The sequence below is a fragment of the Sander lucioperca genome, chromosome 18 (assembly GCF_008315115.2).
Source record: "Sander lucioperca isolate FBNREF2018 chromosome 18, SLUC_FBN_1.2, whole genome shotgun sequence".
Lineage (NCBI taxonomy): Eukaryota > Metazoa > Chordata > Actinopteri > Perciformes > Percidae > Sander > Sander lucioperca.
In genome coordinates this window covers 27,158,816-27,173,346 of record NC_050190.1, presented here as the reverse complement: position 1 = coordinate 27,173,346, position 14,531 = coordinate 27,158,816, and the positions used below count along the sequence as shown (strand labels likewise).

At 41.4% G+C, this 14,531-nt stretch overlaps 1 protein-coding gene across 7 annotated transcripts in view; it reads left to right on the top strand.

Moving 5' to 3' along the window:
• LOC116053573 (dehydrogenase/reductase SDR family member 13-like) overlaps positions 1-14,531 on the top strand; it is a 65,964-nt gene that overhangs the window by 48,825 nt on the left and 2,608 nt on the right. For 6 of the 7 annotated variants that reach the window (XM_035994414.1, XM_035994410.1, XM_035994415.1 and 3 more), the window contains exon 4: positions 13,580-13,703. In XM_035994414.1, coding sequence (XP_035850307.1) covers positions 13,580-13,703 — 124 coding nt within the window. Of the gene's footprint in view, positions 1-6,344; positions 6,590-10,408; positions 10,528-13,579; positions 13,704-14,531 lie in introns of those variants that run through there. The other variant, XM_031304655.2, reaches the window with a different exon arrangement.

Below are 14,531 nucleotides of genomic sequence, written 5' to 3'. Positions count from 1 at the left end.
TAGTCATAGTAGTTCATGTCATAGCAGGGCACTGCAGGGCGTTGCAGTATGAAGCGTGGTACAGCAGGGCATGGCTGGATGTAGCAGACAGGTGGGGGGGGGGGTATAGTATGTCGAAAAAAGACAGTATTGTATGTCGAAAAAAATGTCATAGTATAGTATGTCGAAAAAAAGACAGTATTGTATGTCGAAAAAAAGACATAGTATAGTATGTCGAAAAGACAGTATTGTTTGTCAGAAAAGTCATAGTATAGTATTTCGACAAAATTCATAGTATAGTATGTCGAAAAAAGACAGTATTGTATGTCGAAAAAAATGTCATAGTATAGTATGTCGAAAAAAAGACAGTATTGTTTGTCGAAAAATGTCATTGTATAGTATGTCGGAAAAAGTCATAGTATTGTATTTCGAAAAAGTCATAGTATAGTATGTCGAAAAAAAAGACAGTATTGTATGTCGAAAAAAATGTCATAGTATAGTATGTTGATAAAGACAGTATAGTATGTTGAAAAAAAGACATAGTATAGTATGTCGAAAGAAATATATATAAAATAATAATTTATAACATACTAGTTTTTAGGTAAACAAGAAGGAACGAAAATCATCTGTTTGCGTCAATAGATAGTTTATTTGTCTGTAGTAATGTATGTACATACTGGAAAAAACGAGAATTGATTATTTTGGAGGTGGTGCTTCCGGTTCCGGTGATATGGCAACAGCTTGATTGAACTCGCTTATACCTCCCTCCAAAAGTAATTTTGTACTTAGTTTTTGCTGCCAGGCATATTTTCCTATTTAGATGTAGGATAAACAGAGTTATGACCCTCCACTCCGGAACGCATAAGGAGATTATAAGTATTAGCCAAAGAAGAAAACGGCAAACAAACAAATTGCTGGGGACGCAAGCAGCATGGCTGACTTAAGTGAAATGCACAAATTGTTTACTGAGTTAAAAAATTCCTTAAGCAATAAGCTCAAAGATCTGAAAGATGAACTGAAAGATTTTTGTCAAGAGACTGAATGCGACATTAGAACGATTATGCTACAAACAGCTGATTTGAACCAAAAGCTGGACGCGGCAACAACGCACGTTGATCAGCTGGAAACTCGAGTGAGCGACTTGGATGACGCTGAGGCCGTCAACCAGAAAACTACGAAATGGGTGAAGTCTCGAATTGATGGACTTGCTGAACAGATGGATTACTTGGAGAATAAATCGAGACCAAATAATTTGTGCATTTACAGTGTAGCCGAAAAGAGTGAAGGGAGCGACATCATGGCATTTATCGATGCTGATTGGAAAAGAACTTGGAGTGCCGGGTGAATTGAACGTCATTCGTGCCCATCGCACTTATCATGAACATAAAAACTCTGTTTGGCCGATTATTGTGGCCTTCCTCAATAACAGTATTAAAAGACGCGTCTTGCAAGCTGCCTGGGCAAAGAAGGAAGTAATGTTAAAGACACACGGATTTACTTCGATCACGATTTTACCTTCAAGGTGAGACAACAAAGATCCCTCTACAAGCCTATTAGAGTACAGCTAAAAGCCCAGAACATCAAAACACACATTCTGGCTTCTGCTAAACTAAAAGTCTTTAATGATGACGGGACTCCAACAAGCTTCCCAACTCTGCAGCAATGAATGATCTGGAAGAAAAAGGATTATACAAAGCTGATGACAAGAAATCACGCTGATCAATATGTTTCTAGTCATATAGGCTTGGTCACTGATATGGTTAGCTTACATATTTAGTTAAGAATGTTAATGAAGCCCTTGATCTTTATTTTTGTTTATTTTCTTTGTGTTACATGTAGGGGATTAAAGGACCCAAACGCAGAGAGAGGCAGGCAGGCAGAAAAAAGTTGGCGTTAAGGATTTATTTGAGAAACACAAAAAATAAACCAAGGGAGTCCTGGGAGTACCGGCAGGCAAAACCAATTCCACAAATGAAGACAAAAGGCATACAAAAAAACAGGAACAAACAAACAGACGAGAGCTGATAGAGAAACTCACAAACTAACACACGCAGGTTGGCAGGGCACGGACACAGACGGACACAGAATGATCTAACAAGAGACTTCTTCTTCTTCTTCTTCTTCTTTGGGATTTTACGGCAGCCGGCATCCAAAAAGTTGCATTGCTGCCATCTATGGAACTAGCACCGCAGTGCATTATATCCTGTTATACAGTCCAGTGTCTATTAAAAATTTAAACAAACAACGTTTTTCCCTCCCACTTGATCCTACTTCTAAAATACTCTTCAGAGATACTTCATCCAAACCAATTTCTCGCAATTCTCTGAGTAGATCTAGTCTTTGTCGGTCATAATTTCGACAAGAAATCAAAACATGATGCACTGTCTCAGGCTCCTGACATGTCTAACAAGAGACAAAGGGAACACAGAGGTTAAATACATGAGGTAATGAACAAATGAGGGACAGGTGATACAGCAGGTGAAACACATCAGGGTGGGGCAGGACAATCAACAAAGGAGGGAAAACACAGGAAGTAAAACTAGACAAGACAAGACAGAAAACAGACTATCAAAATAAAACAGGAAGCAGAACATACACAGGGAAATGCAAAACCAAAAAAATACACAACAAAATATACACAGACCACAATACACAAAATACATTTACAAGACAGGGAACAGAACCTACAGAAAAAAAACAGGGAGATAACTAAACAGAAATATACACAACAGACATATACATACAAAAATTTACAAACAAGGCAACAGAAATGTACAAACAGGTAACTGAAATGTCCATGACCATCACACTTTGTTTATATTTCTTCTTTGAAGAGACAAAACAAACGAAGAGGCATAAGGTGCTTATTGAAGTGTTTAAGTAACCAGCTTATTGGGAACGTTACTGTTTGTGTTAAAAGACTAAAAGTTGATTATAGTCCTCCTCGGTTACTTAGCGACAAGCTTATTTAGGATATGCCTGAAAGCGATTGTGTGGTTACTGTAGGAACTGGCATGAAAGGGGGAGGGGGGCACGCCACAAGCTGCTTTTTGGGAGGTAGACTAAACAAACGTGGTTACATTGACCCAAATTCTTAGACAAAACAACGTTCACCAGAAGATACCACCCAGCAATGGGATGGTGCAGATGGAATTTTTTGGTTAGCCTATATGTGTGTTAGTGTGTGTTTTATATGTGTTAAATGTAGTTTTTTTTTGTTTTTTTGTTGCTTTTTAATTTTAATTTTATAAATCCTACCTGTCATGTTAGCCTGAGGGGTTGCATGAGTATTTTCTTTCTTTATTTTTATAAGAGGAGTAGGATATAATGTGTCCTCTCAAAGTAGCTTTTGCTGCATCCCAAAGTATGCATGGGACTATTTCAGATGATAAATTATAAATATTAAAGTCTTCAATCCACGCTCTCATTTTCTTACAGAATATTTCATCTTCTAATAACGGATTATTAAATTTCCACATTTTAGTTTTAGAAGATTCAGGTGAAAGGTGAGTTTCTTGCAATAAGGGTATTCCCACTTTCTCTTTTTTGAGAGCTGTGAGTATTCTTTTCCTTTTGATAGGATGTCCTATACCTTTAACATTCCATGTAATTAATTTAACTGATTTAGTAGTCCTTTAAAGAAAAAAAGAAAGAAAATACTCATGCAATCCCTCAGGCTAACATGACAGGTAGGATTTATAAAATTAAAATTAAAAAGCAACAAAAATCTTCTGGTGAACGTTGTTTTGTCTAAGAATTTGGGTCAATGTAACCACGTTTGTTTAGTCTACCTCCCAAAAAGCAGCTTGTGGCGTGCCCCCCTCCCCCTTTCATGCCAGTTCCTACAGTAACCACACAATCGCTTTCAGGCATATCCTAAATAAGCTTGTCGCTAAGTAACCGAGGAGGACTATAATCACCTTTTAGAATTTTAACACAAACAGTAACGTTCCCAATAAGCTGGTTACTTAAACACTTCAATAAACATCGATTTTTGTATTTGTAGTCCCGAACTGCATACTATAAAAATCTAACTGCAGTCTAAACTACCACGAGCTAATTTTAGCTAACGTTAGCTAGCATGTCAAACGGGGCTAGTCAGTCTTTCAACGGCTCTGGGGATAGTACATCAGCACGTAGGAGAATGTAAAGTTGCACGTCAACGTTAAAATAGCAAGGTGACCAGTAAAACTACAGCAAATGGCTACCCTTGGCTAAAAAAATAAGGTTGCACTGCACAGTTATATTTCGTTCTCCCTTCTCTTTCTTTAATGTGAAATGCTGTTTGAATTTCCAAGATAGAAACGCATCCCTGCCCTGGCTCTGTTGTGCCGTTTCCGACTCCATTGTGACTGATCACGCAAATAGGTAATTCTTTCGTTTTCATATTGGGGCTTCTGGGAAATGCATGAAGTTGCCTTAATTTATTCAGAGAACAATATAAACTCGTGAAACTGAGAAGTATCGTCATGTAATCCATTGATTTCAACAATGTAACTGTATTCTAAAAACCAACTATTTAAATTGTAACTGTAATGGAATACAGTTTACCACATAGTGGTCCAGATCAGCACCAGTATATGGGGGTACCCTGTTTACCACATAGTGGTCCAGATCAGCACCAGTATATGGAGGTACCCCGTTTACCACATAGTGGTCCAGACCAGCACCAGTATATGGAGGTACCCCGTTTACCACATAGTGGTCCAGACCAGCACCAGTATATGGGGGTACCCCGTTTACCACATAGTGGTCCAGATCGTGTGGACTGAAGTCGGGCAGACTCTGTGATTTAATGAGGTCCGTGAAAACGGAGAGAGAACGAATTAAGGGTCGGTATCCAACCCTGCTATCTCCAACTTCTCCAAATACTGCTCTTTGTGAGCACCTACCAGATGCTCTACCTCGACTGATAACGGCACGACAACTTGTTGTTCAATAGAAGAAGCCATAAAGAATAAGATAGTATTGTTATTACAGTTTATTTAGTGTTATTTATTTTAAACTAATGAAACTTTCCGCGCATCTACTATACTGTTTAGCTTGTGCTTCCGTTGATTCTGTCCTCTGTCATGGCGTCGTCCAACCCGTTTTCACTCCGAACTCGTAAAATAAGGACGTTTGGACAGTGGCTGTCAGCGTCTGATGCAACGAAAAAGGCGTCTTTCAGTGTAACGCACCAGGGGAGAGCAGCGGTTAGATAGGATTTAGAGAGTAGTATGTAAGGAGGTTGGTTGGGGGGGTGGATGGGTCAAACAGGACTTTCACCAGGAGAGAGGGGTTCACGTCCTGCTGGTCACGCTGGCTATAGTCGCTTTTTTCTTTCCTCCCGCGTGTCACAGAACCGTACGCCCACCCACGACCTTTTCCTAAACATAACGGCGTCAAAAGGGACGGCAATAGTCCCGACCAAGCACGTTTACTTATAGCGCTAAAGGGACGGCAATAGTCCCGACCAAGTGCATTTACTTATAGCGCTAAAGGAGACTTTTAGCGTCAATAAGAACGACAAAGGCACCTGACCAAGCGTCTATATTTTACGAGATGAGTGTGAGAACGCGTTGCGTCGTCACGTGGTCGTGGTCACGTTTTTGCAAAGGGTCTATAGCTGGTGATGTCTTGAAGGCCTCTCCACTGTGCTGCAGAGTCGTTGGCTGAAAACTTTTCAGAGTAGCTCCTTTTAGCTTACTCAAGTAATATGTTAATAGGTGACTTTATCTTCTACCAAAGTCTGTTTCTGGTAACATACTTGATTGTAGTATGCCAATTAAAGTCTGTAGATTACCAACTACTTTTACTCAAGTATTGCTTTCAAGTACCTTTTACAAGACTGTATTTGACTACACTTTGTCTGTTTATGTCTGTAGATGTCTCCTAAATTCACCAAAAGTTAGTGTTAGATAACGCCTCATTTGCATATCTAAACAGAACATTTCAGAAAACTTTCAACACATAAAATAACTGTCTGTGTTTCTGTCTTCAGGTCTGATAAACAGTGGAAAGACGGAGGAAGGCTTTAGCTTTTTTTTCTCCTGTAAAGTGGAAGAGTTTTGGTGCAAGAATCTGAAGGAAACCTGATCGCAGAAACAGTTCAGAGAAGAAAGAGGTCGGCCAAAGGGGAGAAAGGGTGCGGAGCTGCTGATAAAACTGTTGCATAAGCTAGAGTCCACACACACACACACACACACACACACACTCTCTTGCTCGGTTTCCCTCATAAACACAGACACACAGCTTCTGCTTACAGGCTTGTTTCGTGCCGTGAACGCGTGTTGCAGCCTGTGTCTCTGTGTCTGTCCCCCCTGTTAGTTACACAGCCTACAGTCTCCCCCTCACCCCCGTCCTCTCTCTGTCCCAGCCGGGGGTTTCTGGGTGGATCAAAGTGCCTCCGCGGAGGAACCACTCAGCCGGGGGTAGGATCTGATCACTTCACACGCTTCCTTCACTAAGTGTGTTAATGTTTGTGTGTCTGCAGTCAGGATGATACTGGAGCTGCTGCTGTTTGCTGCTCTGCTAGTCGGAGGCTATTTTCTTCTCCACGTGACTTTTCTCAAGCTGCCCAGATGTAAAAGTGCTGTAAAGTTACACGGGAAAACCGCCATCGTCACCGGTGAGTTCACTTTCTGCAGAGCAGATGATTACACTTTTAGAAATTTTAGAACTATTACAAATATGCACAAAACAGCTGAAACTGAACTGATGGAGGGGAAAACCTCACTTTATATGTGGAAAGACGTGTTTCTACACAGTCAGGAGACATTTAAACAATCAGAGGACACTTATTCTGTGTGACGTGACTCTGTCTTTTAGGGCGTTTTCACACATGAAAGTTAGTCCGCTAAGTTTTGGTTTCACACTGCAGTTATGCAAGCGCACTAAAGATCTCTACGTGACAAAACTACGTCCTGCCGTCATCACATATATGAGCTGCGTCTCCAGATACTTATAATTGATTGGTTTGTTGACGGGCTTCCCCGTCCTCTCGTATCCTCTCTCTGGGTCAGAGTTTTTCCTACTGACTGCTGCTCTCTCCTACTGACTGCTGCTCTCTCCTACTGACTGCTGCTCTCTCCTACCGACTGCTGCTCTCTCCTACTGACTGCTGCTCTCTCCTACTGACTGCTGCTCTCTCCTACTGACTGCTGCTCTCCCCTACTGACTGCTGCTCTCCTCTACTGACTGCTGCTCTCTCCTACTGACTGCTGCTCTCTCCTACTGACTGCTGCTCTCTCCTACTGACTGCTGCTCTCCTCTACTGACTGCTGCTCTCTCCTACTGACTGCTGCTCTCTCCTACTGACTGCTGCTCTCTCCTACTGACTGCTGCTCTCTCCTACTGACTGCTGCTCTCTCCTACTGACTGCTGCTCTCTCCTACTGACTGCTGCTCTCCCCTACTGACTGCTGCTCTCCCCTACTGACTGCTGCTCTCTCCTACTGACTGCTGCTCTCTCCTACTGACTGCTGCTCTCTCCTACTGACTGCTGCTCTCCCCTACTGACTGCAGTCTCTCAAAATCTGACGAAAATCTTTTAAACTGACCTTTATCCGGGGGAGGTTTCACACCTGTAATTGTGGTTCGGATCAAACTGAAAAGTCAGAAAGTCCGGACCAAATGAGGTATGTGTGAAAACACCCTTAGAGGAGCCCTGAGTCGAGTCCAAATGTTGGACTTTATTATTCTATATCTATTATTTGACCTTAAGCAGCATCATTCCATGTGTGAACTGTACACTCTCAGAAATATCTGTGTATTAACCCTTGTGTTGTCTTCCGAGTTGACCACTTGCACTTGTTGTCCTTCTGGGTCAAAATTATTATTTTTTTTATATTTTTGATACATTTTCTGACGTTTTTGTCGCTTTTTTTAAGAACTTTTTTTGACGTTTTTGATGCTATTTTTCACTAACACTAACTTATTACCACTAGTTTTACACTTATTTTTGGAATACATGGTCAATACATTTAATTATACTATATATATATATATATTATTATTATTATAAAATTATACCTAATTTTGAAATGATGAATTATTTTGACTAATATTAGAGGAACGTACAGTATGTTGATGGCTAATCACAGATGTGTATCTCAAAGTTTAGTCATGTTTTAAATCCATTTAAATTTGTCCAAATTATATAAAATTGAATACCCCAAATTCAATGAAAGTAGTGATCAAGTACTTGCAATTGTACTTAACGTTTTGGGTAATTTGGTTAAAAAGAAACCCATATTTGTGGGTCAAATATCAAGGACAACAACAGGATGGTTAACACAACCTCACGTTCACAAAGTTCACGAGGAAGATCCTGTGATTCTGTCGAAAGCTCAAACACAGCTGATAAATGCACCGTCAGCTGTTGTTTCCACGGTCAAGTAATGAATGTATACGTCTAAATAAGAACAGTCTGTTTATGAGCATGTTCTTTCTGCTTTTAGCCTGAAAGGAAGTCACTGTGTGATACTAAATAGACGTGTTTTGGGTGGAGTGTCACTAACTGGACTCCAGACCATTTACAGCCATCAGGCACTTTAGATAACGTAACGTCAGATGGAAATGTTCCAACAATTACTGCTTCTTTGAGAGCCAAAACAACTTTGTTTTTGTGTGAAAAATAACCTTAAGAAAAGCTAGAAAGTGGACTTTGATTGGTTTGTCACACATACTGTTCTCAACATGTCCCTTTCCTGCACAGTAGTAGATTAATGTATCTTAAAATATGGACATAAGTCAATTAATCTTTTACATAACGGTGTTCCCTAAACCGAAGTAGGATGGTGGTGGTGTATTTTAGTCTTTTGTAGTGAGTATACTGTGTTTTTTTTCCTTCCAGCTTCATACACGCAACGTCCCAGAGCTACAACCCCATAGTTGTTTTTTTTAACGTTATCAAGTATAGCATCAGCCTCATCTGGCTCATTTTCTTTAGAGTCTGTGACGTTAACGTCACCCGAAGCAGCAGTATAGCTTCAGGGGCCGGCTTACGAAAAGTGCTGAAAGAGTTTAGTTTAAATTCTCTTGGAGATCCATCCAATACACTGTAAATTTTGACAAGTTGACTTTACTTAAAAAATGTACGTAAACTCATTGCCTTGAAAAAACTAAGTTCAATGAACTTAGTAATGGTAAATTAGTGCAGCTTAATTGTTCTTAGTAAGCAATACCTAATAACCGGGAAGCTAACGTTAGTTTAGCTAACAGCTAATTCGGCTAACCGCTAGCTGACAGCTAGATTCAGTCTAAAACAACGTTAACTCAAACTAAACACTGGGAAAAGCAGGCTACAGCTAAATTAAGACTTTAATGTAATAACAATAAAGACAAGTATTGATTGATTGTATTTTAAATGAGCACAAGTAAAGTAGAACTGGTAGTGTAAGGAAAACCGTCACGTTTTCTACTACTTATTTATGCGCATAAAGAGGCAAACAGGCTTCTGTGCATGCCCAATTGTTGTACTCGTGTTTTGTGAGTGACCTGATCTTAAAATTACTTAGTTGGTTTGCATTTTCGCTCTATACCTCTGTACACCTCAAATAAAGTGAGTGTTCTCAGCAGATTGGTCAAAACTAAGTCAACCCCACTTACTATTTCTTATTAATTTGAATGTTAGAATTTACAGTGTACTTGTTGAGACATTTCTGGCTGAACCAAACTAGTAGACAGACATTTCCATCTGTTAAAGCAGCCATATTATGCTCATTTTCAGGTTCATATTGTATTTTAAGGTTGTACCAGAATAGGTTTACATGGTTTAATGTTCAGAAAACACCATATTGTTGTTGTACTGCACCGCTCTCTCTCACTGCTGCAGATCCTCTTTTCAGCTGGTCTCTGTTTTAGCTACAGAGTGAGACCTCTTTTCTTCTTCTTCTTCTGTACTATCTTTGATTGCACTCGCACATGCTCAGTAGCTCAGACGTAGATCATGTCAGCTAGCTAGCTCCATAGACAGTAAAAGAAAGGCTGTTTCTACAACTTCGGTCAGTTACAAGGCAGGATTAGCTGGGAGACTTCTAAATGAGGGCGCACATGGAAGTAGTTCTTTTGGAGATTATGGTGAACTTGTGTGTGTTGTAGCAGTGCTTTGCTATTGAGGACGAGGTAGCATGCTAGCGTTAGCATTAGCGTTAGCATGCTAACGCTACGAGCTAATGGTTGCGGTTAGCCTGCTCGTTTCGGCTTGTGACGTCACAAGCCGTGCCGATTTTGACCAGCTCACCCAGAGACTGAAGGCAGGACACATTCAGAAACCGTATCTCACTCTAAACACCATGGATGGATTTTTTTCAAAGTTTGTATGTGTGTGGAAGCACCAGAGACACAAAAGAACACCCCAAATCACAGAAAAAGTGATTTTTTCATAATATGGGCACTTTAAAGGCTGATAAAACTGTCCTCTCTGTTACTCTGTCCTCCCTCTCCAGGAGCAAACACCGGCATCGGTAAGACCACGGCGATGGATTTGGCCAGGAGGGGGGCGAGGGTGATCCTGGCCTGCAGGGACAGACAGCGAGCCGAAGCCGCCGCCCAGGAAATCATCCAGGTAAAGACAAAACCCTCCTGCCTGTAGAGGTCACAAATTAAATCTTTGTTTAGACTTTAATTACTCAAGTTTATCGTGGATAATCAGAAAATATTACTTTTTTTCTCCAGAACTTGTACATGTAACTACATGTCAATAGTTGAAGAAGTATTTTTTACTTGGGTAAAAGTAGCAATATTACACTGTTACAAGTAAATGACCTGCATTCAAGTAAAAGTAGGAAAGTATTAGCAGGAAACATCATGACAGGAGTAAAGAGTTCACGCAGCTAAAAACAAGTCAACAATCAGATATGTTAATAATCAGATATGTGATTTTCCACTACAGAACGAAATACCTTCAAGATTGTTTTTTCTTCTGTTTGTTCCATAATGTTGTCAGACACTTAGCATAATAATCGGAGTCTGTGAGCAGCAAAAACAGAACTTTTGTGAAGGTAAATACATGCTGCACAATTGCCCCATTAACTTACATTGTTGTGTGTGTGTGTGTGTGTGTGTGTGTGTGTGTGTGTGTGTGTGTGTGTGTGTGTGGTAAGGCTCTGACACACCAACCCGACGGCCGACTTTCCACAGAAAAGGCAGTCGGACTGACTGCCTCCCCAAGTTGGTCAATAAAGTGCCTCAGAACACACCAAAGCAACGCCGACTTGAGTGTACGTTCTGCGCACTCCCGAGACGTAATACGTCTCCATCACAGCAGGCGGCGCTAATCTGTATTGTCACCCAAAAAATGAAAACCGGCAGCTGATTGGATGAACGCGTCACATGGGTCTAGCGACCATAATGGCGGCTCGTTCAGAATACGATCTCATATACAGGATAAACAAATAGTTCAACGAAACGTGTTTCTGAAAACATTTTAAGAGAGAAATAGGCCGTGCAGCTGTTGAATCTGTCTTCATTTCAGATCAACAAAGGTCAGTTTAAAAGATTTTCCTCAGATTTTGAGAGACTCTAGTCACGCTCATCCCGCTTGTCATTTCCGGGTTAGCTCTCACCAATCAGATTGGTCATTGAGTATGACTGCCCGCCCTCCGACCCAAGTCAGGTCGGCCAAAATGAAGGCCGACGGCTCCTCCAACGGACGACGGCACGAACACACCGACCAGACTCGAGTCACCGACCTCGCCAGATGGTCAGACGGCCGATTATCAGCTGGTGTGTCAGCGCCTGTAGAGAGAGAGTGAGAGAGTGATGGTGATTATCTTCAGAGTGAGTAGCGACTCTAGAGTCATAGTGAGAGAAACAAAGTGTCTCCCCTGTGTGTGTGTGTGTGTGTGTGTGTGTGTGTGTATCAGGAGAAGTTAACCCTCTCCTTGATGTCATGTTGTTGATGGAGAAGGAGAACCAGGAAATAAGTCGGGGGGGAAAATGCAACGCTACCAAGACACGGCCGAACGGCGTGTAGTTGCATTTTTCGAGTGGTGACGTCAGGCTACGGCGTAGGGTCGGTGTCTCCACGTTTTAATTTAAACTGACTAAAATCAATACACTAATAATAGTAGGGATCACGTCCCACTCTTTTGAATAAGTTAGGGGTGTTTGAGCTAAACCATAAACAACAAAATGAAAGCTCAATAAGTTTTATTATTTAATATTACTGCAATAGTTGTAACGTTATGAGGTGTTCTTGTCCAGAGATTGTTTTAATACAAAGTGGTTATATATATATATATATATATATATATATATATATATATATATATATTTTTATTTTGGAGCCCTGCAGGCGGCCTCTGTGCTGGGGGATGTTGCACAATAACAGGAAGAAGGCATCGTCTCAAACTGTTAACAGAGTTTTCTGTACTTGTGAACTCACAAGTTCATTCTTCCAAGAACACAAGTTCATTCTTTGCATTCTTGAGATTGAGAAACAGCCTTTGTTTCTCTCACTATGACTCTAGAGTCACTACTCACTCTGAAGATAATCACGTCACTTTCGCTCTACCACGCACGCACACACACACACACACACACACAGACACACACATACACACACAGAGACACACACACACAGACACGCGCACACACACACACACACACACACACAGACAGACACACACGCGCACACACACACAGACACACACGCGCACACACACACACACACACACACACACACACACACACACAGACAGACACGCGTGCACACACACACACACACACACACACACACAGACACACACATACACACACAGAGACACACACACACAGACACGCGCACACACACACACACACACACACACACAGACAGACACACACGCGCACACACACACAGACACACACGCGCACACACACACACACACACAGACAGACACGCGTGCACACACACACACACACACACACACACACAGACAGACACACACGCGCACACACACACACACACACACACACACACACACACACACACACACACACACACACACACACGCGCACAGACACACACACACACACAGACACACACACACACACACACACAGACACACACACACACACACACACACAGACAGACACACACGCGCACACACACACACACACACGCGCACAGACACACACACACACACACACACACACACACACACACACAGACACACACACACACACACACACACACACGCGCACACAGACACACACACACACACAGACAGACACACAGACACACACGCGCACACACACACACACACACACACACACACACACACACACACACACACACACACACACACACACAGACACACAGACACACACACACACACACATGCCGGCCCTGCTATTCTCTTAAAGACACCAACGCAAGTATAACCAAGTATAAACTTCAGGCCACTTACGTCAGCTACGGTGAAAGCTCTGCGTGGAGCCGCTGCAGGGTCATAAATCAGATTTCAGACTACACTGTGTGTACGGCTGATTTAGTGAGACATAAATAAGACAGGAGTGATAATAACTGTATGGTGCCGACTTTGAAAATCTGACTTCCGAGTACCAATGGAACGCACTATTTGCTGTAAGTGTTTCATCGTGTTTTCTAACCTGTGTGTTGTTGTTGCGCTCAGGAGACGGGGAACAGCCAGGTGATCTTCATGCAGCTGGACCTGGCCAGTCTGAAGTCGGTTCGCTCTTTCGCTGAAGACTTCCTCCGCTCTGAGTCCAGGCTGGATCTGCTCATCAACAACGCCGGTAAGCAAATGGTCAAATGTTAAAACAAGGGTGTCTAACTCAACCTCTCTAAGGGCCACACTGGAAATTAAGAATCACATAAAGAGCCGGACACATTTAGTTTATTCACATGCTTTTATTTAATAGAAAAGTCAAATATCTTTGACTGTGTTATTGCATGTCCTATAAAGTCTTCTCATTTACAGTTTGATCAACATAAAGACCCGAAAAAGTAACTTAACCATCAAAGGAAAAAGGGAAAAAATGGCCAAAAGCGCCAGAAGAAGCAACAAAATTGTCTAAGAAAGGGACAAAAACGTTGGAAAAAGTGACAAAACCTAAGTGGGCCAAAATGTATTGTGAACCTAAATTGATATGCGGGCCGGACCAAAATTTGCAAAGGGCTAGATTTGGCCCACGGGCCTCGAGTTTGACACTATATTAAAACAGACCTGCTATGAAAAGACAAAACATGTTCCTGAGGCTACCTACTTTTTAAAATAAAGATTTGAACTGTTTTTACAGAAATTCCTTTATTTCTAATGTCCCCTGATGTCAATTTTACTTTAGGCTTTGTGTTAAACTAGGTTAAAAATGTGCGCAAAACTAGGCTTAAGAAGTGTGCTAAGCTATGCTTAAGAAGTGTGCTAAGCTATGCTTAAGAAGTGTGCTAAACTAGGTTTAAGAAGTGTGCTAAACAAGGTTTAAGAAGTGTGCTAAACTAGGTTTAAGAAGTGTGCTAAACAAGGTTTAAGAAGTGTGCTAAACTAGGTTTAAGAAGTGTGCTAAACAAGGTTTAAGAAGTGTGCTAAACAAGGTTTAAGAAGTGTGCTAAACTAGGTTTAAGAA